This window comes from Coregonus clupeaformis, chromosome 29 (genome assembly GCF_020615455.1).
Source record: "Coregonus clupeaformis isolate EN_2021a chromosome 29, ASM2061545v1, whole genome shotgun sequence".
NCBI classification, from domain to species: Eukaryota; Metazoa; Chordata; class Actinopteri; order Salmoniformes; family Salmonidae; genus Coregonus; species Coregonus clupeaformis.
In genome coordinates this window covers 58091517-58117136 of record NC_059220.1, presented here as the reverse complement: position 1 = coordinate 58117136, position 25620 = coordinate 58091517, and the positions used below count along the sequence as shown (strand labels likewise).

The window sequence follows — 25620 nt, the reverse complement described above, 5'->3', positions numbered from 1 at the left end:
GTTGTATGAAGGGTTTGTGAATGGTGTAGGCCTATTCAAGTTATGACACCTTTTCAAACAATGTTTATTATTGATTTATAAACTAGACTATCCTATATTAACTAATGATGAACAGTCAATAACTACTGAGAGTTATAAACCCTTTACAAGCTCTGGCTATGTAATGTTTGGCTATAATCGGAATTATTTCCTTGGGCCTAACCATAGGGGGATTGAGTCTCATGAATGAATTGCTGATGTGATGTATCCACTGCTTCTGTTTGTTTATCTAACAATATGCATGTGAGCGCTGACATTCTCACAGAGTGGAGGTCGCCACTTCGATAGATTTGTGGGTTGGTTGGATGATGCTCAGGCTGCGTGAGACAGGGGCGGAGCACAGGGAATGCGGGGATGCACTGCAGTGGAGCGGATAATCTGGGGGACCCGACTGTCAAACCTGAGCGTATGGTCTATTCTCTCAATTACAATCATCTTTAAGGGTTTATTTATCTCTTCTTCATTGTTTACCAGTACTCGTCTGGCTGGTGGTCAAACATTTTCAACAAGATTGCCCCTTTTTGTCTTTGCAGGTTTCCTCCTCCCGCCTCCTCTCCTTTCCTTGGCGCTGATTGACATTCCTGCAGATCAAAGATCGCTTTCATTTGCTATATGGTAACTCGCAGCTGTGGCAGTTGAGTTGGCGTGCTGTGTGAAAGGAAAGAACCCTGCGTGAAAAGATAATGGCCACAGAGCAATGGGATCGGTAGCCTACCGCAGCCATGGCCAGATCAACAAACAGAAGCGTCAAGGATGGAGATTCAAGGGTGTCCGCTCCCACGGACCGGGCAGAGGCGCGGGACCTGAGCGATCCCAGGGAACTGTCTCTTGAAGAAGTGTTGAAATCCTACGAGCAGCCCATCAACGAGGAGCAGGCTTGGGCTGTGTGTTATCAATGCTGCAGCGGGCTGAGGGTGCCGCGCCCGGCAACTGTGCCCGGTGGAGTTTCCCGGGTGAAGGACCCGTCCTCTATACTCTTACTCAGGGATGGGATGGTTTCCCTACAGCATCAGCCCTGCAACAACCGTAAGAGAGCTCTGTTAGCTAATATTATTTATTGATCTAACTTCCGGACTGCCCAATGCCGTACCAAAATGCCTTCATTAACACCATAGCCTAGGCATACAATATAGCCTAATTTATTATAGGCCTTTCAGTTATTGCTCAATGAATTTGATATTGATTCGCTATTTGTATGCTGTAATTGCAACATGGAATATTGTTTATAATGGGCAATTCACGATAACAGAAATGGCTTGGATTATGCCGCTAGGCGAAATGATCAATTATTCATACAGTGCAATTCCCCCCTTGTATCTGCTACAGAAGGTTTCGAGTTAGAGGTATTGTGCAGCTTTGTGATCTGCTTCCCATTCACAAGGGATTAGGTTAAAGGATCTCTTGGATGCCAAGAAAATACCTGTCCTGCGTGCTCTGCGGGGCCGGGGCCCAAAGAAAAACTCGGTCAGAGTTGCTGACATAGCCCCGTTCATTAGGCTATGACATGATAAGATAAAGGATACAACTGGGAGTGGAAAAAGATAGTAGGTTAGTAGATTACGAAATGTTGCGACATTAAGGGTGACTATGAAAATTACTTAAAACTGAGAGAAAAATATGAAATCACCTTATCACTCACTATGCTGATTTTCGGTTTCATTTTAAATAGGCTACTTTGTAGTGGTAATAGAATGTAGCCTAAACAAAACGCAGAAATGATGTCACAACACAATGGACAAAAGCTAATCCAATAGTTTAGGCTATAGATCAGTTGCTGAGATAGAATTGTATAGGCCAAATTTTTGTCCCAAATATATAAATACTTTTGGGTTTTTATTACTATTGAGAAATGACAAAATTCTATAATGAACAATGTAAATCATAATTAATAGCACAGACAGTGATTGATAGCCCACTACAGGGTCACTGTGGTCATCTTGTCTTGGGAGCTGTTTACTTAGGAGGGGTGTTTCTATGTTCTTCTATGTTTTCGTCACTTATGGAGCCATTTACAGAAGAGAGTCCGTCAATTTAATGAGGGCAACATTTGTGTCCTTGCTGATGAGCCAATTATATTGCATTGTTGATGCAGTTGGTCAGTATGGGTACAGTTAACAAGTGTTGGGGAAGCTACTCTGAAAATATAGTTTACCAAGCTACCAATTACTTCACACTGGAAGAAGTTAAGCTACACTAAAGCTACCCTTAGGAAAAATATTGTTTACTTAACTAAAGTTACTTTAAAAAGTACTTCACTACATCCAAACTACTTTGTGAAAAATTATCATATGTAAATCTGAAATGTCATAGACTACAAATTGCAAGAACAGTCACTTTGGGGTCATACAGTACTGCATGTTAACAGAATGTGCAATTTAGCCTATTAAACACAAAAACAATGTTTCAAGTGAAAATTAGGCTGGTCTGATGCCAAAAAATAAAGGAAATGATTGCCTACTTCACCCATATTTTATTTTTGCAAAAAAAAGTTGTGTTTAGTTCCAGTATTTAGCTACACCACTGCATGGCAAAAAAAGTAATGAACTACTGAAAACACTACCTAGATTTGAATTATTTCAACTACCAACAAGCTACTGCAAAATGCAGTTAAATTACTAGTTGAACTACATAGTTCACTACTCCCCAACACTGCAGTTTATTTATGTACAGTTTACTTTCATCACAGATCACAACCTGTCTGGTCATCACAATTAGGCTACTTAACCTCTGCAAATGAGGGAGTAATGAAGTAGGTTACAGAGATTGTTCGTTAAGGGTCAAGGTTACTAAGGGTGTGTTTTATATTATACAACGGGTGGGTCTAATCCTGGATGTTGATTGGTGAAAACCGCATTTAAGACGGTGTCTATTCCACAAATGACTACCGGCTAAAGCTATAAAGTTGAAATGCCTATTTACTCTGTTCAATCTCACTGGGCAATCGACTGGCTCATCAGCACAGCCAGGCAATTTATAAACTTGATCTCCACTGTAAAAAGCATCTAGACATTATCTCCAATTTCTTTTAGACTCGCATTTGATTTTCAACAACCAAGATTTGTATAAACCTTTCTGTCTCCAGCTGTCCCATAGTAATGAACGTGTAGGGAGTCGGGACGAGACAGACAAGCTGGCAACTTTTCTCAGCCAGTCGAAATCATGAATCAGCTGGCATAATTTTTATGGAGATATACAAAGAAATGTCAATAGAAAACAGGTCAAACGAAACGAAATGCAGATAGTTTGCTGTCTTTCCAGCTTCAGTTTGAAGTAATTGTGTTAGCTGTGTTGTTGGCTAACTCCTCTGAACAACGGTGTCCTGACGAGCTAGCACATCTTCTATGCCAGGCGAAATCGTGTATCATTAGCTCATTGTTATGGATGTATCCAAATAAATGTCACTAGAAAACAGCTTAAACAAATGCAAATGCAGCTACTTTGCTGATATTCTGGCTGCACTGTTTGACGTGACTGTAATAGTTCTCTCTGATGCACTTTTACAAATGTTTACCTCCCTGTGTTTTTTTAAATGTTTGTCTTGTCCCCGATATTTCCATGTCAACAGATTCCAGGTCCATATTTTGAGTGTGGGGTAAATCACAGGGGCAGTAAACATAAAACAGCTCCAAACGGGGGGCCAGTGTGAAAAATGTATGCACTCACTAACTGTAAGTCGCTCTGGATAAGAGCGTCTGCTAAATTACTAAAATCTAAAATGTAAATGTAAAGAGATGGAATCTTGAAAACGTTGCCTGAAAGCGAAATAATTATCATCACCTGACAGACACAAGATGAAAGACTGCATGTTCTCTCCGAGACACTGGCCGTGTCCGAATACCCATACCAGCATACTAAATAGTATGCAAAAATGTTTTTATAGTATGTGAAATTTAGAAAATAGTACTCCGAATGCGTCATCTGTGCGCGACTGCGTTGATTCCCGCCATTCGTTCATTTTGGTATAGCGCGTCAATTTATCTGATTATCAGCTGTTGTCAAACACGAGTCAGAAAAAAGACGAGTGAATTCCACCAAAGATTATGGATATACTGACAAGATACATGTCTCTCCGCCCTAACAATAGGAGTCGTTGTCCACAAAGCGGCCGGTGGTCTGTCTAGCTCCTTTCTTTGGATTGGTGGATACATCTCGTTCTTGTAATCCTTTTTTGAATATTCGATGAGGATTGCTGACGTCAACCGCCTGTATTCAATGGAGAGATATGCTATGCTACTAGCCCCATTTCAAGAATATGCATAGTCATCTTGAGACAACTCCGATATAAAGTGTTTTTTCTCAAAGTTGCCAGGATGTCACGTGTCCTACTTATATCAGTACACTCCTAACAACTTAAGAATTACGAAACTTCTATTCGATCAAATAAACCTCACCTAGCAAAAAAAACATTCATTTTTGTTGTTGACCAAATTCGACACTCTCATTGACCTCCATACAAAAACTCATTGCTTGCTGGGCGAAAAAACGCCACATGCTGAAGGGAGACAGATATTCCACGGAGTTGGGCCTCTCTCTTCTTGACTCTTGATTCTACTTGATCAAATGCCGAAATCACTATGCCATTTAAGTATGTAGTATGGGCCCCGTGTAGCTCAGTTGGTAGAGCATGGCGCTTGCAACGCCAGGGTTGTGGGTTCGTTTCCCACGGGGGGCCAGTATGAAGAAGAAAAAAAAAATTATGCACTAACTGTAAGTTGCTCTGGATAAGAGCGTCTGCTAAATGACTAAAATGTAAAATGTAGTATGCTAGTATGGGTATTCGGACATGGCCACTGTCTGTGTCATTGGTTACGTGACCCTAACCGGCCATAATGAAACCTGTCTAACTGCTTCAGAAAGGATCTATTACTCAGCTTCTGAGGGACTTGAATAGAAATGACTTCACGCTCCTGAGAGAGAACAGTACTATGACTCTGTGTCAGGCTGACTCTTTGTTCATGGCGCAGATCTATTCAGACAGGCTCTGTTAATCTGGGCCTAGTCCTGCTTTCATCGCTTTGTTCTGGACAGAAGGAGCAGCACTGACCCCTCACCCAGGCCTCTCCACTAGTCTTGGGTTCTGCAGCGCTAATGTGCTGAATGTGTGGTGTCAGGCCTCCCGGGTGTCATTACTGACATCTGAGCCCTGCACTTCTCTGTACACACAGAAAACTGAGCCATTACTGGCTAGCTGAGTTGTGACTGCAGCACATGAGATATATAGAATTTGACGACAATAAAATGAAAAATGCGCATTCTAGTCATACGGGATCTGTAATTAGCCCACCCAACTACCTCATCCCCATATTGTTATTTACATTGTTATTTATTTTGCTCATTTGCACCCCAGTATCTCTATTTGCACATCATCTTCTGCACATCTATCACTCCAGTGTTAATACTAAATTGTAATGATTTTGCACTATGGCCTATTTATTGCCTTACCGCCATAACTTACTACATTTGCACACACTGTATATAGATTTTCTATTGTGTTATTGACTGTACGTTTTTGTTTATTCCATATGTAACTCTGTGTTGTTGTTGTTTTTATCGCACTGCTTTGCTTTATCTTGGCCAGGTCGCAGTTGTAAATGAGAACTTGTTCTCAACTGACTTACCTGGTTAAATAAAGGTTAAATAAAACCATTTTTAAAATGGTGGGAAAATGACGCATTTTGTCAGCATTTTCTACTATATATTGTCTCTAATCATATTCATAAACCGAGTGGTTCCAGCCCTGAATGCTAATTGGCTGAAAGCCGTGGTATACCAGACCGTATCCTATGGGTATGACAAAACATGACTATTTACTGGTCTAATTAAGTTGGTAACCACTTTATAATAGCAATAAGGCACCTCAGGGGTTTGTGGTATATGGCTAATATACCACGGCTAAGAGCTGTATCCGTCCATAAGAACAGCCCTTAGCCGTGATATATTGGCCATATACCACACCTCCTCGGGCCTTATTGCTTTATTATACCCATAAAATGCAAAGTCAAAGGGGCAATCTGGGATTCAAACAACAACAAAGCGTCACCCTGCCAATTTTTTGGTAAACAGCTGAGGGGTGGGGCTGGAGAAATGTAACTGCTCTGAAATTCATAGATCGAAATGATCATTTGAACCATGTATTGTATCAAAAATGTGTGAGATGGATGGAAAACTGTAGACCATATCAGGGAGGTGAGCAAGTATAAAACAGTGTTTGCTAGTTATGCGGCTGCATGCCTACTTTTTTGTCTTCATAGATGACACAGACGGACCTCCCCTCCCACCTATTGCAGAGCGCCAGGTGAGTTTCTGAACCCCTCATCACCACCTTGTAACATACAACACACTGTCATGATAGGTGAATGCCAGCTATGATGCCACCCTGCTTTGCCAGTCTCCATATTTGGAGCAGTCCATCTTCCAAGCAGCCCTCCAGTCCTCTCTATCCTCACAGCTTGTTGTCCACTCCTATTTATTTCCTCTATCACTTGAATCTGTCTCCTCAGCTGGTCCAGTCTCTGGGCGTGGCCATCTACCAGGCCCTGGACTGGGGACTGGATGACACTGAGGAGCGGGAGCTGAGTCCTCAGCTGGAGCGGCTCATTGAGCGCATGGCAGGGGGAGATCACAGCCTGGGGGCTGACTGTGGTGGTGGCAACGCAACTACAGATGAGGGCTACAGTGGTCAGGAGGAGGAGGAAGAGGAGGGAGAAGAGGGGGCTATGAGGCCAGTGGGTACATTACGTCAGGTGATGACACTTTGCGCTTCCAGACTGGCCAACCCTGCCCTTGCCCCTGAGCACTACCAGGCTGTGTGCCGAGCCTTGTTTGTTGAGACTCTGGAGCTACAAACCTTCCTGACCAAAATCCGTGATGCCAAGAAGGTATGTTCCTGATTTGTTTATACCAGAGATTACAGATCACTCACATGTAAAGCACTGAGATCATTGTTAACTGAATAGTGGTGGTATTATCAGTGTATTATCATTTCTCTGTAGATGCTGAAGAAGATCAAAACAGAGGATCCTCAGGAAGATAGAGCTGAGATCGATGCACTTAAACAAACAGACTGGGTGAGAAGCGGGGATTGTGTATGTTTATCTGTGTCACTGTGTGTGTAGATGAGGATATGTGGTATGTACTGTATGTTCCTTCATTGGGTTGATGGGGTGTGTGTGTGAGGTACATGAGTGTATGTGTGTGTTTCAGACTCGTCTCTGGGTCCAGTTGATGAAGGAGCTGAGACAGGGGGTGAAGCTGAAGAAGGTACAGGACCAGGAGTTTGACCCACTGCCCACTGAGTTCAGCCTCACACCTTTTGAGATGCTCATGCAGGACATCCGCACCCGCAAGTTCCAGCTGCGGAAAGTCATGGTGAGCTGGGTATTGATACTGATAAGAGGACTCTTGATCAATGGATCAAGTAGTTATTTCTCCTGTATTTATCTCCCAGCCCTCGCTCATTTTGTCTCCATAGGTGGATGGTGACATCCCTACGCGGGTGAAGAGAAATGCCCATGAGCTTATTTTGGACTTCATCAGGTCTCGCCCTCCACTCAAACCAGTGAGCGTCCCTTTCACTACAATTTGTTTTGTTGACATGACTGCAGTGTGGCTGTGCCAGTACCTTGGATGTCACAAGGTGTCACAGTCTGAGACTGGGTAATATGTGTCTGTGTCTGTTTCTCCTGTGTTCTCAGTCTGTATGTTGTGATGTGTTACATGCTAGGCGTCAGAGCGAAACCTGCCCCCTCCTCCTCAGGAGAAGCAGTCCCTCCATGAACGTGTCCTGGCTGAAATCAAACAAGAGCGCAAACTGAAACCTGTGGACCCACCCAGCTCCAAAAGATGTATGGACATCACTGTCACTACATTAATACTTAGAGCTATACATGTAGTATGTTCATATTGTGGAATGTATTCTAAGTAAAATGTGTTTGAGAGTTCAGTGTTTGTGTGTTGTGTTTCATTCGCCAGCATTTGGCTCCCTGCCCTGTCTGGCACACACTTGCCCGTGTGATTTCAAATCTACTTCCTGCATTGACCTGTCAGTCTCAGAGCTAGGGTCCCGTCCCCCTTCTCGTCTCCGTGTTCTGCTCAAAGCCCCTACTCTTCAAGAGATGGAGGAAATGAACATTTTGGAGGTTAGAGGGAAAAGAGAAGAGAAACTATATTGTTTTCTCATTTAAATGTACTACCTCTTACATTTAGAATACTGAGAAATAATAACTACAACATCCACCAACACAGCGTCTCACACAAGCACTCATGTTTTCCTTCTTCTTCTTCTTCTTCTTCTTCTTCTTCTTCTTCTTCTTCTTCTTCTTCTTCTTCTTCTTCTTCTTCTCCATCACCTCCTCCTCCTCCTCCACTTCCATCACCACCTCCATCACCTCCTCTTCCTCCTCCATCACCTCCTTCTCCTCCTCCACCTCCATCACCACCTCCTCCTTCTCCTCCTCCCCCCTCCTTGTCCTCCTCTATCTCATCCTCCTCACTGTTGTCCTCCTGTCTTGTTGCTGTTGCAGGATGAGGAGTCTCCAGACAGTGGGGAGCGCTGCCGTGCTGAGAGTTTTCCCACATCTATGAAACGGGACCGCTCCTTCTCAGAACACGACCTGGCTGAGCTCAGGGGGGAGATACTCCCCTCGCTGTCCGACTGCACCCATCTGGAAGGGGCCGTGATGCGAAGGGGGGAGAGACCATGGTTACACATGCTCTCAGGGGCTGGGCCACCCTCCACGCACAGAGGTCAGTAGGCTCACTGAGACTCCTTTCACTGCAGACAGTTTCAGGTCTTGGTAAGCAGAGGGAGACATTTACTGTAATATGTATTAATGTGCTACTGCAGCTCCACTCATTAGGCTACTTACTGTAATATGGTTTATGAAACAGATATAGTGGTATTTTCGTCATGTCAAATGTTTATTTGTGTTGGAAAGCAAGCCTGACAAAAAAATAATATAATTGCAATGGAAAAAACATTAGTCTAAACCGTTAAAAAACGTTAAAAAAAACAACCAATGCTATAGAGGATTTTGTAAACAATTCTGAACAAGGTTTGTTATAGTGTTTATATCTTATTCAATGTCGGGAGGTAATCACATATAGGCCTAATGTGTGTCAATCCATTCTGTAAATTGCTTACAATGATTTCTTGCTCAAAGGGTTTTGTGATGGATACTAATCAACGTATAAAGACGTACAGATAGGAACTAGCTCAGTAAAATACTAGAAGGACAACAGTTAATGGGTTTGATACATGTTTTTCTTTCATATCATACCCACCTTCTACGCCCCTTAATTTGTGAGATGTGTTGACCATAGCTAGGAGAGAACAAAAACAAAGGTGGTTCAGTGACGTCTCCTGTTCTACCACTAGGGGGATGTCAACCCTTTCTCATCACACGCATGCCAGAAATGTCAACAATATCATCATAAGCAGCTGATTTATGTTAGCCTACATGTAGCCTGCTATTGTTTTCTAGTTTTCTGGTCCTCACTCTAACCCGGCTCTAACCCTGCTCTAATCCTAGCTCTAACATGGCTGTAGACTCCCATGGTGTGGTTAGACTCCATAGGAGTCCATGCAGTTATGTCTCAGGGTTACTTAGTGCCTTCTTCCTTTCCATTTCGCATAAAGAAAGTTGAGTCTTTTAAGTACCAATACCTAGAGTTGAAGTCAGAAGTTTACATACACCTTAGCCAAATACATTTAAACTCAGTTTTTCACAATTCCTGACAGTTAATCCTAGTAAAAATGCCCTGTCTTAGGTCAGTTAGGATCACCACTTTATTTTAAGAATGTGAAATGTCCGAATAATAGTAGAGAGAATGATTTATTTCAGGTTTTATTTCTTTCATCACATTCCCAGTTTACATACACTCAATTAGTATTTGGTAGCATTGCCTTTAAATTGTTTAACTTGGGTCAAACGTTTCGGGTAGCCTTCCACAAGCTTCCCACAATAAGTTGGGTGAATTTTGGCCCATTCCTCCTGACAGAGCTGGTGTAACTGAGTCAGGTTTGTAGGCCTCCTTGCTCGCACACGCTTTTTCAGTTCTGCCCACACATTTTCTATAGGATTGAGGTCAGGGCTTTGTGATGGCCACTCCATTACCTTGACTTTGTTGTCCTTAAGCCATTTTGCCACAACTTTGGAAGTATGCTTGGGGTCATTGTCCATTTGGAAGACCCATTTGCGACCAAGCTTTAACTTCCTGACTGATGTCTTGAGATGTTGCTTCAATATATCCACATAATTTTCCTTCCTCATGATGCCATCTATTTTGTGAAGTGCACCAGTCCCTCCTGCAGCAAAGCACCCCCACAGCATGATGCTGCCACCCCCGTGCTTCACGGTTGGGATTGTGTTCTTCGGCTTGCAAGCTACACCCTTTTTCCTCCAAACATAACAATGGTCATTATGGCCAAACAGTTCTATTTTTGTTTCATCAGACCAGAGGACATTTCTCCAAAAAGTACGATCTTTGTCCCCATGTGCAGTTGCAAACCGCAGTCTGGCTTTTTTTATGGCGGTTTTGGAGCAGTGGCTTCTTCCTTGCTGAGCGACCTTTCAGGTTATGTCGATATAGGTCTCGTTTTACTGTGGATATAGATACTTTTGTACCTGTTTCTTCCAGCATCTTCACAAGGTTCTTTCCTGTTGTTCTGGGATTGATTTGCACATTTCGCACCAAAGTACGTTCATCTCTAGGAGACAGAACGCGTCTCCTTCCGGAGCGGTATGACGCCTGCGTGGTCCCATGGTGTTTATACTTGCGTACTATTGTTTGTACAGATGAACGTGGTACCTTCAGGCGTTTGGAAATTGCTCCCAAGGATGACCCACACTTGTGGAGGTCTACAATATTTTTTCTGAGGTCTTGGCTGATTTTCTTTTGATTTTCCCATGATGTCAAGCAAAGAGGCACTGAGTTTGAAGGTAGGCCTTGAAATACATCCACAGGTACACCTCCAATTGACTCAATGATGTCAATTAGCCAATCAGAAGCTTCTAAAGCCATAACATCATTTTCTGGAATTTTCCAAGCTGGGGCCTGTTGCACAAAAGTAGAATTAAGACATCCGGGATAAATGACTCAGCTGAGCTCAATGAAGCCAAAACATGTGCGTCCAGGCTAATTGGTTGCACAAAGACCAAGCCAGGATGAGCAGACACGGATTCATTAAGCCAGGTGAAACCAATCCTGGATAGGTGCGCGCTCACGGCTCACTCAAATAGACCCCGCCACAGATCACAGATTAACTGATTTACCATGGCAACTAGAGCCGCGTACTTTTCCCCGTCGGAAGCACAAATCCTCGTGGAGGCATACGAGGAGGTAAACGATATAATTAAGAAGAAAGGCAACACCGCCACAGTGATAAAGCAAAGAGAAAAAGCGTGGCAAAGTATTGCAGACCGCCTGAATGCGTAAGTAGTGCACAATTATACACTCACCGCTCCGCTGAAACATCACAATTACAATTCAAATATTTAATTCACATCTCCAAAAATGCAGTTGTACTGTAATTATGAAACGGTTAAATTTTTTAATTGAAATGCACTGCAGATATGAGTGAAATTGTGTAAAGTAACTCCATCACACTGTATAAAGCTATGATAAATTTTTTTGATATTTTTACTGAAAACAAGACAAAAATACCAAGTAATTTTTTGCAGTGTGACTCCATTAAATGTGTGTGTGTGTAGATTAAACATGAACGGGGCAAAACGGACATGGCAGCAGGTCAAAATCAAATACAAGAACATTCTGCAGAATGGTATGGTCCCTGACTAATATTTAACAAAGCACAAGCATATATTGTACCCAGAAGGTGCCTGCTCACACATTGTCTGTACTGTTTTAGCAGTGAAAAAGAATACCCACAGACAAGGCACGGGTGGTGGGTCACCAAAGGCTGACCTTACCCCCAGCAGAGGACATGGCCTTGGAGCTAAATAAAGGCAGGCCCGTCTTAGAGGGGATCCCTGGGGGAAAGAGAGACGAGCATAGGTTCCTCCCCAAGATGCCACCCGCTTCATTCAAGGTATGTCCTTCCATCTCTACATGGGATACAACCACATTCATATTGAATCAATTTGGACTGTCTGACTTTGGTTTACCTATTGCCTTGCAGTGTCTGGCAGCACTGTGTTCCTGTTAGAGCCACCAGCACAAGCACCAGACGATGCTGATCCAGTGAGTACTCCATCAAAGCTGCATACTGTAGGCCTGGCATGTCTTGTCTACTAGCTTCAATATGAATCCGATTAAATGTGATAGGGTGAAGGCCCCAGTGCAGCAGCAACAGCACATGATGGAGACGATGATGAGGAGGAGACCATCTCTCTGGATTCCAGAAGGCATGAGGTATCATGTTAAGACTGTGAAAGTACTATTTACTCTACAATGGTGAGGAGTCCTCATCAAAATCAAAAATCTAATTTCTTTTACAGGACCCAGATGCTATACAGTGGGAAACCAGCCTGGCAACATAGTGCGTATTAATAAAAGGACACCACATCCTGCCAAATTCCAGCTGCGCTAATTGTATTGTGTTCAAGAGCTCACAAGCTATCAGAAAGTTGTATGGCAACCACCTCCGGCGCCAAATAGAACTGGCAGACATAGACATTCAGTACAAGAAGAAAAAGATGGAAAATCTTGCACTGGAGTCCGAAATAAAAAAGAGGACAATTAGGAAACTGGACCTTGAAATAAAAAAAACTTGAGAGGGAGGTGAGATATGCCTTCAATGTACACTGTATGCTAACTGTAACACAAATGTATTAATCATTATTTTTCTTTCCTCCCCCAGCTCCAAGAAGATGACACAGCTCAAAATAAAAATTAGGTATATTCTCGTAAAGTCAAGTGAGCCATGACATATGAGCTCTTATTGTGAGCACACAGGACGGTGGCATCTTTCTAAGGTTTTTTTTATTTTCCCAGCAATCAGTACAACCAAGTCATCGTTATAAGGCATCGCCCTCTTTGCCCACCCCCCAGCACCAGGTGTGGCCACTAGCCTATATGAAGGCCCAAAATTGTGTGTCCTTTCTGCTCTGACAATGGCATGCCCATTCGTAGGCGAGATGTGGTGGATGAAGAAGCACTTGTGCTGGAGGAGAGCCTTCAGGCGAGAAAGGGTCTTCAGGGACCGGTTGGACCCACTGGCCTTCCCTGATGACCATCTATATGAAAGATACAGGTTTTCTGCAGATGGCATCAGGTATCTATGCAGACTACTGGGTCCCAGGATTAAGCACCGCACTGCACGGAGCCATGCACTGAGTGTGGAGCAAATGGTTTGTGTGGCCTTGCGCTTTTTTGCTAGTGGAGCCTTCCTGTACTCAGTGGGGGATGCAGAACAGCTGAACAAGGCCACAATTTGCCGCACAATAAGGAGTGTGTGTCTGGCTATCAAAGCATTAGCAGATGTCTTCATCTCCTTCCCTGGCCACAGAAGACTCTGTGACATCAAAGAGGAGTTCTATAGGATTGCAGGTAAGAGGATCTACAAATTACAGGACAACTGTTAACACATAGTAGGATACTCATTACTTTGTGTGACAGGTTTCCCCAATGTCATTGGTGCAGTGGACTGCACACACATAAGGATAAAAGCCCCCTCAGGTGCCCATGAGGCCGATTTTGTGAATAGGAAATCCTTTCACAGCATTAATGTTCAGGTGAACATAACTTTTTGATATTGTCCATTGACGAACACTCTGCATTGCCAGTGATGTGCATTGATTGGTGTAATATTCCTCATCTTATGATTTCAGATGGTCTGCAATGCTGACTGTGTGATCAGCAATGTTGTGGCAAAATGGCCTGGCTCAGTCCATGACTCCAGAATCTTTCGGGCCTCTGAAATCTATCAGTGCCTATCACAAGGTAAGCCACACAACCCCTATTTATAACCATCATGGCTGTGTCAAGAATATCACTGTGTTTATGAGGTAGTAATGATGAGATATTTGTGTTGACAGGTGAATTCTCTGGTGTGTTGCTGGGAGACAGGGGGTATGGCTGCCAGCCTTTTCTCCTGACACCTTTCACAGACCCCCAGGAAGCACAGCAGGCCTACAACCATGCCCATGCCAGGACCAGGGCCAGAGTTGAAATGACCTTTGGCCTCCTGAAGGCACGCTTTCACTGCCTTCACAAATTAAGGGTCAGCCCTGTTAGGGCATGTGATATTACTGTGGCTTGTGCTGTCCTCCACAATGTGGCCTGCCTGAGGAAGGAGAGGGCCCCCAGAGTGCCACCAGCCATGGACTGGGACAATCCGGCAATCTTCCTGATGACGACAGTGGTCGGCTGCTGAGGGACCAATATGTGTTGAATTATTTTAGTTAGTATGTGTGCTTTCAATTTTGGTTAAATATGTCCTGCGGTGGCAGAGGAATTTGTGTTTTTTTGGGTTCGTTTTTTACGAATTTGGCCTCTTATGATGTTTGTGCGGTATACTGTGTGTAATACAAGGCTGCAGGGAGGCTACTGCATCCATTCATTTGTCTGTTCAGTTGATGTGTATGGATTTGTCCTGCATTTATTTTAGTGTGCAGACATGCAGGGTGTGTTATATACAGACCTTTGAATGTGTATGTATCATTTTGTATAATATGCTTGGATTCTGTGCTTTCCATCTTGTAGAGTCACTGTGACTTCAGTTTCGAAAGGAGCTGATGGTTTACCTGCTTTGTTTTGTCCTTATTCAATAAAGGAACATAATGTTACACATTGTGTTTTTATATTCATATGGAATGTGTATTTGTTTATATGACAGAGTACTAGGGCCACACTGAAGAAAAAGGATAAAGTCATACATTTATGAGGCTGGTTCTTTCTGCAGAAAAGCTACATATTGTTTTTACAGTTTTGATACTTATGACAATGTGATACTTAATATTCTGGCACATCAGCATGTCTTTGTTTATGAAACCATACTGAAGTACAATTTCACGAAATGCCCCACATCTGTCATTTTAACAACTGTCCTCCTTTAAAACAACTGGTTACAATATTATGACTTGTGTTTTTTTCCCTCTGTGGCCCTAATATTCTATCATTTTATATATAGCCTTATAGTCTATGGGAAACTGTAAATTATCTAATGATAGCAACATCATCTAAAAATCATTTTTTTATCCAAAATCATTGAAATTAATGATCACAAACGTTTAAATAATGACAGTGGGTCTAGTTATATGTGATAACAATGTATAGTGAGCAGTGAAATAACTATTGGTTTCCATTTGTGGTGACTGCTGACTGACATTAGGGATGAGATTAAATAGATCCTGGAATTTAGCCTGGTCTGGAGCAGGCTAGCTCCACAGAATAAATCTCCATGGTAATTTATACCATAACATATCCTCCTGCCCCCTATCCATCTTTAGTGCAACCGGATTACGGATCAATTGAGCCAGGATCACCAAGATATCCTGGCTTAATCCCTTATCCTAGTTTTGTGCAACAGGCCCCTGTTTAAAGGCACAGTCAACTTAGTGTATGTAAACTTCTGACCCACTGGAATTGTGATACAGTGAATTATAAGTGAAATAATCTGTCTGTAAGCAATTGTTGGAAAAATTACTTGTGTCATGCACAAAGTAGATGTCCTAACCGACTTGCCAAAACAATAGTTTGTTAACAAGAAATTTGTGGAGTGGTTGAAAAACGAGTTTTAATGACTCCAACCTAAGTGTCAAGTTCTGCGTGATTTCTGGCTGACCACAGCTCTGCCCAAACTTGAAAACGGCTTTATCCTTGATGAACGCAAAGGACAACTCAAAACTGTTCACTTTATGATTTTTTATTGTCATAAAGATGGAACAGAATAGGTTGATAACCTTCAAACACACAAACAAAACCCATGGATTAGTTACAAATAACTCTCAATTCCACTTTCTCAAAATAAGCATAAACTAATGTTACTGAATCCTCAACCTAACCAAACAATCATTTCATCATTTAGATTAACCTAGGATCATTGCAAGTTAATAATTAAATATCAATATCCTAATTAAACATTTAACAATACACATGATTATAGTAACGTTACTGTCAAGTACTACGTTCACATAATGAAGTCTTCACTATTTAATTTAATTAATAATTGTATTGTATGTTACAACCAAACAAAAGGGCATATAGAAGCATGAATTCACAACACATTCTGTCCTACCAGTTGCGTCTTTGGATGATCAGGAGCCGTGGTCATTGGTATCTCTTCTCAGGAATGAGTGAGAGCCAAGTAAGCTTTTACCAAACATTTCGGTGCCATGCACATGCACTGCTTGTGGGTGCGCACGTTAATATGGTCCCCAGAGCACTTCCTGGTGGTTGGTTTCAACAGCTCCGGTTGCATGGTTGCCCCTGCAGGTTGGGAGTGCTTTGAGCACCCTGGGTGGATTTAGGCTTGTAGCTTGTAGTCAGGAATTGACACAACACCTCCCACTTGACCTCCTGGTTCTTCAACCCAAGGAGGTCACACAGAACTGTGATGTGTTGGATTCAGTTACTCTATTTTTGATCCTGTTGCTGCTGCTCTTCAACTGGAAGCAAGACAACTATCCGTCTGACATCCCTGTGAAGAACTGTTGCTGGTATCTTGATTGAATGTTTTTCCATCTTTTTAGTGGGCTTCACGGTTGCGACTGGGTAGCTGGGGAAGGATCGGAGATATACATCCCTCACAATTCCCTTCTTGTCAGTGTTAACGTCAATAACTCTGGCAAGCCTGTACTGCAGTTTTTTCTTCATTAAAGATTTGGAATCTTCCTCCACAGAGCAAGAGTCCAGTGTTTTCCTCTTTGACCACAGCAAGCCTGCTGAGTGTGGTGTCTGGCCAGGTTACATCCTTTTGGGCTGCAAGGAAGAGATCCCTGAGTGCATCTTCACACTCCATGATGGTAAGTGTAGCTTTCTTGATTCTGGACTTGATCTCAAGAGCTGAAGGAATTTCCTTTTTCTTTGGCTTGCTTGTGGTGGTGGTCTTGGCTAGCATTTCTTTCCACCTTGTGGCAGCTCTCCACACCCAGGCAATGACTCTTGTCAACCTGGTTAAACTGCTGAACTTGCTGATGTTAAGGATATTCCCTACTGAATAACCAGAAGGTGGTCTTTGGACTTGGATTTGGTGCCCTCTTCCATTAGGGCTGCTTTGCAGGTCTTTACCTTTGTCAGAGGTTGGAGATATTGGTATACGTGGAGCATGTTGGATTTTTTTCCCCACCTGCGCTCGGGTCAGGGCTGCTGTAAAACATTTCCTTTGGAGCTTGTTTATGCCTTCTTTGGCATCTGCAGCGACTTCTTTGGCTGACTTTGTCGGCCAATCCTCTACAGGTCGTTTCAGAAACTCTGGGCCGTTCTGCCACACAGAGTTCTCTTTGAGGTCCTCTGGGGTTGCTCCTCTTGTCATGAGGTCAGCAATGTTTTGCTCACCTGGAATCCATCTCCAGTCCTCAACTGATGTGGACTTCTGGATCTCTCCCACTCTGTTTGCAAAAAAGGTCTGGTACCCATAACTGTCCCTTTGGATTGCACCCAGCACAGTTTGACTATCTAACAGATGGATCCAACGTCCTACTTGCATCCGACTGTGCTTTTCAATGTATTTCCTGAGTCTTGCAGCGAACACAGCACCACAGACTTCAGCCTTCACTGGTTCTCCCCTTTTTGGTCAAGTGGTGTAAGCTTGGCTTTGGACTCAACAAGTCGGACCAGGATGCCTTGCTCGGTCTCCCACCTGAAGTATGCCACTGCTCCATAACTCTGGTCGCTCCCATCTGAGAATGTTATTCCCCAGGGTTCTCCAATCCTTTTGACTGGAGTCAGGCTTCTATGGAAGGTAATTTGGTTGAGGCGTGTGTATTCCTCAAACAGGTGGATTGCTTCTCCTCTAAGTTTCTCAGACAGAGGTGTGTCCCATGTGTCTCTTGTTAGAGTTTTGCCTCCAGTTTCTTGGAATGCTTTTCTGACTAAAATGGCTCCTTTCTGTTTGGCAGGTGTTGCAAGGCCTATTGGGTCATACAAACTAGCTACTTGGCTAAGCAGTTGCCTTCTGGTCAGTGGGTTTGGAGTTTTCATTCTCACTTCCTCTCCAACGAGATCTTGACTGATCCTCATCTTCTTTTGTCTCTTTGAGAAGTTTATCGAGGTCATGAGGTACAGTTTGTCTGATTCGACTAAATAACCAACTCCAAGGGCTCTGTTGTCTCCTTCTCTCACTTGGTTGGGGAGGATGAAGACTTCATCTGATGATGTTGGATGTTCTGATGTCGATGTTTGCCTCCCACTTTGGCCTGATCGGACCCACGGCTTGAGGAAGAATCCACCTGCCTTTAGGATTTCTTCGACTTTTTTGGTGGTTCCGTCTAGCTTTTCCAGGTCATTATGGGATGTCAGGATGTCATCTACGTAGGAATCCTCTTCAAGGACCCTCCGTTCCTCTTTCAGATGTGTGAACATGGGCAACTTCGCTGTTTCTCTCATGGCTAGTTGTGCGATACACCCTGCTGGTCGATCGCCCATGTTGACCCTGGTGATGGCATATTCCTCAATGTCCCCATCATCCCCGTCTCTCCAGAGGAATCTATGGAGGTGCATCTCCAGGTCTTCGAGCCACACAGAATTGTACATCTTTTTGATGTCGCCGAGAGCAGCATGGATTCCTCTCCTGAACCTTAGCAGTACCGCTCGAATAGGATTAAGTACATCAGGCCCTTTCAGAAGAAGGTCATTCATGCTGCTTCCTCTAAACCTCTGGCTGCTGTTCCATACCAGTCGGACAGGTGTAGTTATAGAGTGTGGGTTTGGTGCTATCAAGTGACTGACGTACCATACTGGACCTTTCCAGTCGGCAATGGTCTTTCTAGTGAGTTTCTTTGCTGCCTTCCTTTCCACCATCTCATGAACCTGAGTTGTGTATGCTGCACGCCAATCTGGTTCTCTCTTGAGTTGTTTCTCCGTCCTCAGAAACGTGGCTTCCACTGCGCTTCTGTTGTTGGGCAGGGAACTTGGATCTTCAATCCAAGGGTATTTTGTGTCCCAGTGAGGCTCCTGACTATGCACATCTGACTCCACGTAACTGAGACCTTGCCTGATTATCTCAAGCTCTCTTTCTTCACTAAGAGTCATGTCTTTGCCTCCTGGTTGACAGTTACCACAACGACATCCTCCACACATGGGTTCACAGGCCGCACCAATGCTGTCCCACTTCCACCAGTCCAAGAACTCTTTGCCAATAACAGTGGTTTTAGTTTCAGCTCTAGATTCTTGCATCTCAGCAATTTCTTGATACTTTACTGCTGTGATTCTCATAGATCGTGCAAAATGAGTTTCAGAATTGTGCAGGGCCATGTCCACTACTTCACAGAGGTCTGGATGTGCTCCTCCAACGGTCTTTCCTAAAGGGCTCTCCCACAGGACAAGATCTCCTACTACCTTTACTCTCTGTGGAGCAAGTCTTCCTTCCCGGTGGCTTATGAGAAGCTCAACATGTTCTGGTCTGTGAAGGTCTTCCAGGTTGGTATCGGGGAAGAACTTCTTGAGGTGTTGTGCTTTGATTGCTCTGTGAACTTTTGCAATCTCATCCAACCCATAACAGATCAGCTCATGAGCTTTCTCCGTGCCTCTTGGTGTCTTGACTCTCACCTTGAGTAAGTATCTTTTGGTCTTCACCTTCATGGCCATGCCTCCAACTCCATGGACGACTAGTGTGATCCTTTCACTTCGAAGCTTCAGTCTCCTGGCGGCTGTGTGAGTGATGTAGTTGGTGTCTGATGCTAAGTCAATGAGAGTTCCAATTTTCTGCCCTGCGTTAGTAGTTACTTCGAGAAGCATAAGAATAACTGGTAATTCACGTGTGCTTGAGTCCATTACCCCAGGAAGGCTTCCTCCAGTGCAGTGTGATTTTGCCATGTTGGTGAAAGCATTCCTGAAATTGTCTGCCATGTTCGGGGTGAGCTCACGTATTAATCTCTCTTGCTCCTCTGTGAATGTTTGCCTCCTGGTGCTGGGTCTTTCCACTTTCACGTATTCTTTCCTCTTAGCCCCTCCTTTAAGGCAGAGAAAGAAATGGTGATCCGAGGAGCTTCCTCTTTTGCAGTCTCTGTTCCTGCAAAGGTAAGTGTCCGTACATTCCTCATCCTCTCCATGACATCTGAGGCATCTTCTGCATGCTCCCAGTCTTTCGACAGCATTCAGCTTCTCACTAGGCTTTAGTTCTTTGAACTGCTTACAAAAGAAAATCTTCTCACGGTGCTTTTCATCTCCACACACAACGCATCCTCCCTTTCTCGTGGACCTTGTGGAAGCATACCGCTTCTCCGGGTACGTAGCTTTCTTTTCAGGGTTTTCACTTACACCCAACTGATCCAGTTTCTCCAGTATGTCTTCTTGTGTCTTTAAAAATCTTAGAAGGCTGTCGAAGTGATTGTCAGGTGTGACTCCATTTCTTGGGTTGACCATGAATGTCAGCCAGTCCCTCTTCATGTTATCCGGCAGCTTGCTCTCTATGGATCTGATGACAAGGGGATTCCTTATGGCTCCACTGCTTTCGAGCTCCGTGAGGTCATTCAGGGCCTTTTCCACAGCTTGAATCAGGTCAATAACCTTCCTTGGTTGGTGTGACTTTAAAGGAGGGATCCTCTCCAGGTCCTCAATTATCTCCAAAGCAATTGTTGGCTTGTTTCCATACCGGTTTTGGAGTACTCTAAACATGTCTTCAGCACTGTTATATGATGACAGGCGCAGGTCTCTACATATTCTCTCGTCCACACTGTCAAGAAGTTGAAACTTCTTCACCTCCACTGAACCAGTCGGCTCTCCCTGCTTTTGCAGGCTCTCCCAGTCTTTCCTCCATCTGTGGAAATTCCTCCTAAGCCCAGTGAATTTAGGTAGACTGGTTGGTTTTATTCTCACCACTGGTTGTGGGACTGCTCTTGGTTGAAGCTCTGTAGGTCTTCTGTCCTCTTCTGCAATTCTCTGTGCGATGAGGAATTCTGTTCTTTTGGCCTCGAGGTTACTGCCGAATATTCTCAGATCTTTTACTCTGCCTTTCAGATCTGCAGTCTCATCGTGTGGGACCCATTTTTCCCAGTCTTTCAGGCTTTCACTTGCATCATGGATTAGCTTCCTCGCTCTTTCCAGCTGTAGTTCATAGCCGTCCCTGTTAATAGCAGTGACGGGGGTTTCTTTGGCTCTGTCACAGGCTTTCTCCGCTTCTTGGATTGCAAAGTCTACCTCCTCTTTACCGTATCTTGGCCAGAGGTTGAATTGGACTGCCTCTCGGATTTCCTCCAATTTCATGTCGCACTCTTCAATCGTCCTTTCAAGATCAGCATGCTGGTCCTTGTCGAGCTTGACCTCTTCATCTCCCTTAGTTCCCGCTTCAGCCAGTAGGCCAGCCCGCGTAGTCATCATTTGAATCACCGACACTTCTAGCCAGGGAACTGAGCTTGCTGAACTCCTCTTGTAGTTCATGCTTAATCATACCAGCTGCAGCTTTACTCAGGTAGTTCGCTTGTCTGGTGAAAGCAGATTTGGCTAAGGTCCGCTCTTGCTTCAGTTGCTTGACTGTTTTCCCAAAAGTTTCCTTGGCCATGGTGTAGAGTTTTACAGGCAATTCTTCCTTTGCGTCGACAGCTTGACTTCAGCCCTTTGATCCTCGTCCTCACTGCCGCGCTGGTTATCAACTGTCAAGTTCTGCGTGATTTCTGGCTGACCACAGCTCTGCCCAAACTTGAAAACGGCTTTATCCTTGATGAACGCAAAGGACAACTCAAAACTGTTCACTTTATGATTTTTTATTGTCATAAAGATGGAACAGAATAGGTTGATAACCTTCAAACACACAAACAAAACCCATGGATTAGTTACAAATAACTCTCAATTCCACTTTCTCAAAATAAGCATAAACTAATGTTACTGAATCCTCAACCTAACCAAACAATCATTTCATCATTTAGATTAACCTAGGATCATTGCAAGTTAATAATTAAATATCAATATCCTAATTAAACATTTAACAATACACATGATTATAGTAACGTTACTGTCAAGTACTACGTTCACATAATGAAGTCTTCACTATTTAATTTAATTAATAATTGTATTGTATGTTACAACCAAACAAAAGGGCATATAGAAGCATGAATTCACAACACATTCTGTCCTACCAGTTGCGTCTTTGGATGATCAGGAGCCGTGGTCATTGGTATCTCTTCTCAGGAATGAGTGAGAGCCAAGTAAGCTTTTACCAAACATTTCGGTGCCATGCACATGCACTGCTTGTGGGTGCGCACGTTAATATGGTCCCCAGAGCACTTCCTGGTGGTTGGTTTCAACAGCTCCGGTTGCATGGTTGCCCCTGCAGGTTGGGAGTGCTTTGAGCACCCTGGGTGGATTTAGGCTTGTAGCTTGTAGTCAGGAATTGACACATGTATGTAAACTTCCGACTTCAACTGTAGGTTGGTACTTAGTCTTAGAGGTTATGTCCTGTAGAAAGTATTTATACTAATACCTAGCCTACTTTTTATTTCCTCTGACCCCAATTGAGTTACTCTCTTGAATGTTAGAAAAATGGACCTCATATCATACTCATCAAAGATCCACTGTGATCTGATTTGCAAATGTTTCTGGCAGCATGTGTTATACCCTACTAAAAACAAATAGATAAAACATGTCACCACTCATTTATCTAATTGCCACCTAATTTATGTAGCCTACACTTTTGGATGATCAGAGCTCTGACTCAATAGAAGAACATGGACTGTGATTCAAAGCTTCTCTCTCTCTCTCTCTTGCTCTCTCCTCTGTGTCTCCATCTCCTTGTTCCCAGCCTCTCTTCCTGTGCCAGGCTGGGTGCCACCCTCCCCTGCCCGTCTCTCTCTCAGCTCAGTGGATGAGACCACAGAGAGAGCTGAGACCGGCTCCAGTTCTCGGAATGGCAATAAACACCAGTGGATGGTGAGTGGCCCATTATCTTTGATAACCTCTCCACACTGTTTACCCTGGGTGTTCTCTGCTCCACTTCAACCTGACCTGACCATTATATTATACTAGCTAACTCCCTCTACCTACTCTCCCCCTCCCTGTAAGGAGGAATTCAGTCACCCAGTGGAGAGTCTTGCCTTAACAGTGGATGAGGTCATCAATGTGCGTCGTGTGCTCGTGAAAGCAGAGATGGAGAAGTACCTGCAGAACAAGGAACTGTATTACAATCTGAGGAGAGGCAAGGTACAGGCAGTGACGTCACATCCTTTGGTAGCGTTCTCTCAAAACCTTATGAGCGAGGTTCTATTTACAGTATGATAACATTCTCTCAATGCCTTATGAGTGAGGTTATATCTACAGTATGATAATGTTCTCTCAAAGCGTTATGAGCGATGTTCTATCTACAGTATGATAACGTTCTCTCAAAGCCTTATGAGCGAGGTTCTATCGACAGTATATGTATGTGTCTCGCAGGTGTGCTGTTGCTGCAGAATTAAGTTCCCCCTCTTTTCCTGGCCATCCAGCTGCCTGCTCTGTAAAAGGTGAGTACACACTACACAGTATGTATTATTACATTAGTACATGCTCCTTTTGTAATAACACCATATTCAATTAATTTAAACTTGGTCCCTCTCTGCTCAAGAAGCACAAGAATAATGTTGTTTTTGACATACCATTGTGGGTTTGATTGAATAGTGTTCTACGTGTTTTTGGCAGTGTAATTCAGGGGATTCTTAACTCTGTCCCTGTGGTTCTCTCCCCTTCAGGTCTGTCTGTGGATTCTGCAGTGCAAAGGTATCCTACAGTCCCTTTGTCTTTGTCTGTGTAAATGCAAATTAATGTTCTTTGAATGTGTAATGTTTTCTACAGTGCTTTTTGCTAATGTTGTTTGTATTGAAAATATCTATTTTACGAGCAAAAGGTATCTAAGATATTCTGTGTTGGCTCATAGTATTATTATGTGCTTTTAATTATGTCAATTATTTTCAACTGTGCCTCAGTCACCCACCAGACCATTTGGATGTGTGGTTCTGTGCTATGTAGGTTTGAGGTCTGGGCTGTTGAGTTTGTTGTGTGAGATTGCAGTTTGTCTGTGCTGTGTAGTTCTGTGTTTTGTAAGTTCATGGTTCTGAATACAGTTTGTGATTGTGCCTTGAGGTTCTGTTGTGTGTTCTGTTGTATGTGATGCTATATGAGTGTATGGTTATGTTTGGTGATTCCTTGCTTGTGTTTGTGTACAGTGAGGTTCTGAGTTGTGTGAGTTTATAGTTTAGATATGTGGTTCTGTGTGGATTTGGGTGCCTGTGGTATGTGGTTGATGTTTTGTGACGTTGTTTCTCCCTCATACACACAGCTCTGTCTTTTCTCATATTTCCTAATCATATCAAGTCTGCCATTTCCTCTTCACTTTCTCCTGCCGATATGATCTCACTCAGTTCTTTAAACGTCCTACTCCACCTTCTCCTCCTCCTCCTCTTCCTCCTCCTCCTCCTCCTCCTCCTCCTCACCCATGCCTATTTTAACTCTCTGCTTTCCCTCGCCCTCTGCCACAGATGAAGATTCCTTCCAAGAAGATGGCCCACATCCCAGTCTACACTGTGGGCTTTCACAGCAGCCCAAAGAGCCATGGTCGCAAGAGTGAGGTCTACAAGTGAGTCTTATCTGTCTGTCTGTCTTCATGGCCACTGAACTGGATCTGTCTTTACCTCAACAGAAGAAGTCTTTGCTCACCCCAGCCAATAGTAACTTACATGCTCAATCCAATCACTGTCCTTCCTCTAGATCTCTCAGCATCTGTTGTATAATGCCTCTGGTTCATCCAGATCTCTAAGCAGCCTTTTTGTAGTAATTACCCATCCGATTGCGCCGCAGTCCGTCTTTAATATCCCCCTGCAAGCCCCTACAGATGGGAAGGGCCTAGAGTTGTTCCAAACCATGTGACCTGATCAGGAAAAACTCCAGGCCCAGAATGTTCCTGGTCATATTATATACTGAGCGCTCCACTGATGGATTATAACACCTCGCTCCCTCTCCACAGATCTCTGTGTATTCTCTCCCGCCGGTCTGTGGAGGAGGAGTTCCCCCACCTGTACACCCATGGCTGCAGCCTTCGGGATGTTTGTGCAGACTGCACCAAGTTTGTGGCTGATGTCATCTCGTCCAGCCGCCGGAGCCTGGACATCCTCAACAACACTCCCAAGAGGGAGAGAGCTACGCCCAAGCCACACCCCCAGCCTCACGCATCACCACAGCCACCCACCTTGAAGAGAAAGGACAAGTGAATAGATTGACTGTTGGTTTACCCCACCTCCTTAGCAGGGTTGCCCCTCTGCTGCACTACTAGCCCACTCAAAACACCCCCTGCTGAAGTGCTTGTTAAGGGTTGTTTCTCTGCCTCCTCTGTAGAGAGGTTCATAGGACATGGCCTAGGGACAACCATATAAGACTGCCTTATCACACATATATTGACTTCACTCCCTGGTTTAATTCACAAGCAGAGAGGAAAGGCAAAATACGAGGGAGGAGGAAAGAGGTGAGAGCGGAATTGATGAGGATGATTGGAAAGAGGAG

The 25620-nt window shown here is 43.8% G+C and overlaps 1 protein-coding gene across 2 annotated transcripts; it reads left to right on the top strand.

Moving 5' to 3' along the window:
- The first annotated feature begins 137 nt into the window (after positions 1–137).
- spire2 (spire-type actin nucleation factor 2) lies at positions 138–25405 on the top strand. 2 transcript variants are annotated; one of them, XM_041890075.2, is made up of 17 exons: positions 138–445; positions 573–1065; positions 6291–6334; positions 6540–6917; positions 7032–7106; positions 7243–7407; positions 7511–7597; positions 7763–7883; positions 8011–8177; positions 8562–8784; positions 22895–23022; positions 23155–23292; positions 23524–23591; positions 23817–23844; positions 24051–24089; positions 24603–24700; positions 25088–25405. In XM_041890075.2, exons 2-17 carry the CDS (start codon positions 762–764, stop codon positions 25329–25331), a joined length of 2307 nt encoding a protein of 768 aa, XP_041746009.2. In that variant the 5' UTR covers positions 138–445; positions 573–761; the 3' UTR covers positions 25332–25405. The 2 variants fall into 2 exon arrangements, with proteins under 2 accessions (XP_041746009.2, XP_041746010.2); XM_041890076.2 differs by lacking the exon at positions 24051–24089 and having other exon boundaries at positions 139–445.
- The last annotated feature ends 215 nt before the right edge of the window (positions 25406–25620 follow it).

Excerpts from the sequence above, each read along its gene's own strand:
- spire2 (XM_041890075.2), top strand. The coding sequence starts at position 762 with ATGGCCAGATCAACAAACAGAAGCGTCAAGGATGGAGATTCAAGGGTG. Across the intron at positions 8,178-8,561 it reads AGGAAATGAACATTTTGGAG|GATGAGGAGTCTCCAGACAG; the intron begins GTTAGAGGGAAA and ends TTGCTGTTGCAG. Across the intron at positions 8,785-22,894 it reads GCCACCCTCCACGCACAGAG|CCTCTCTTCCTGTGCCAGGC; the intron begins GTCAGTAGGCTC and ends CCTTGTTCCCAG.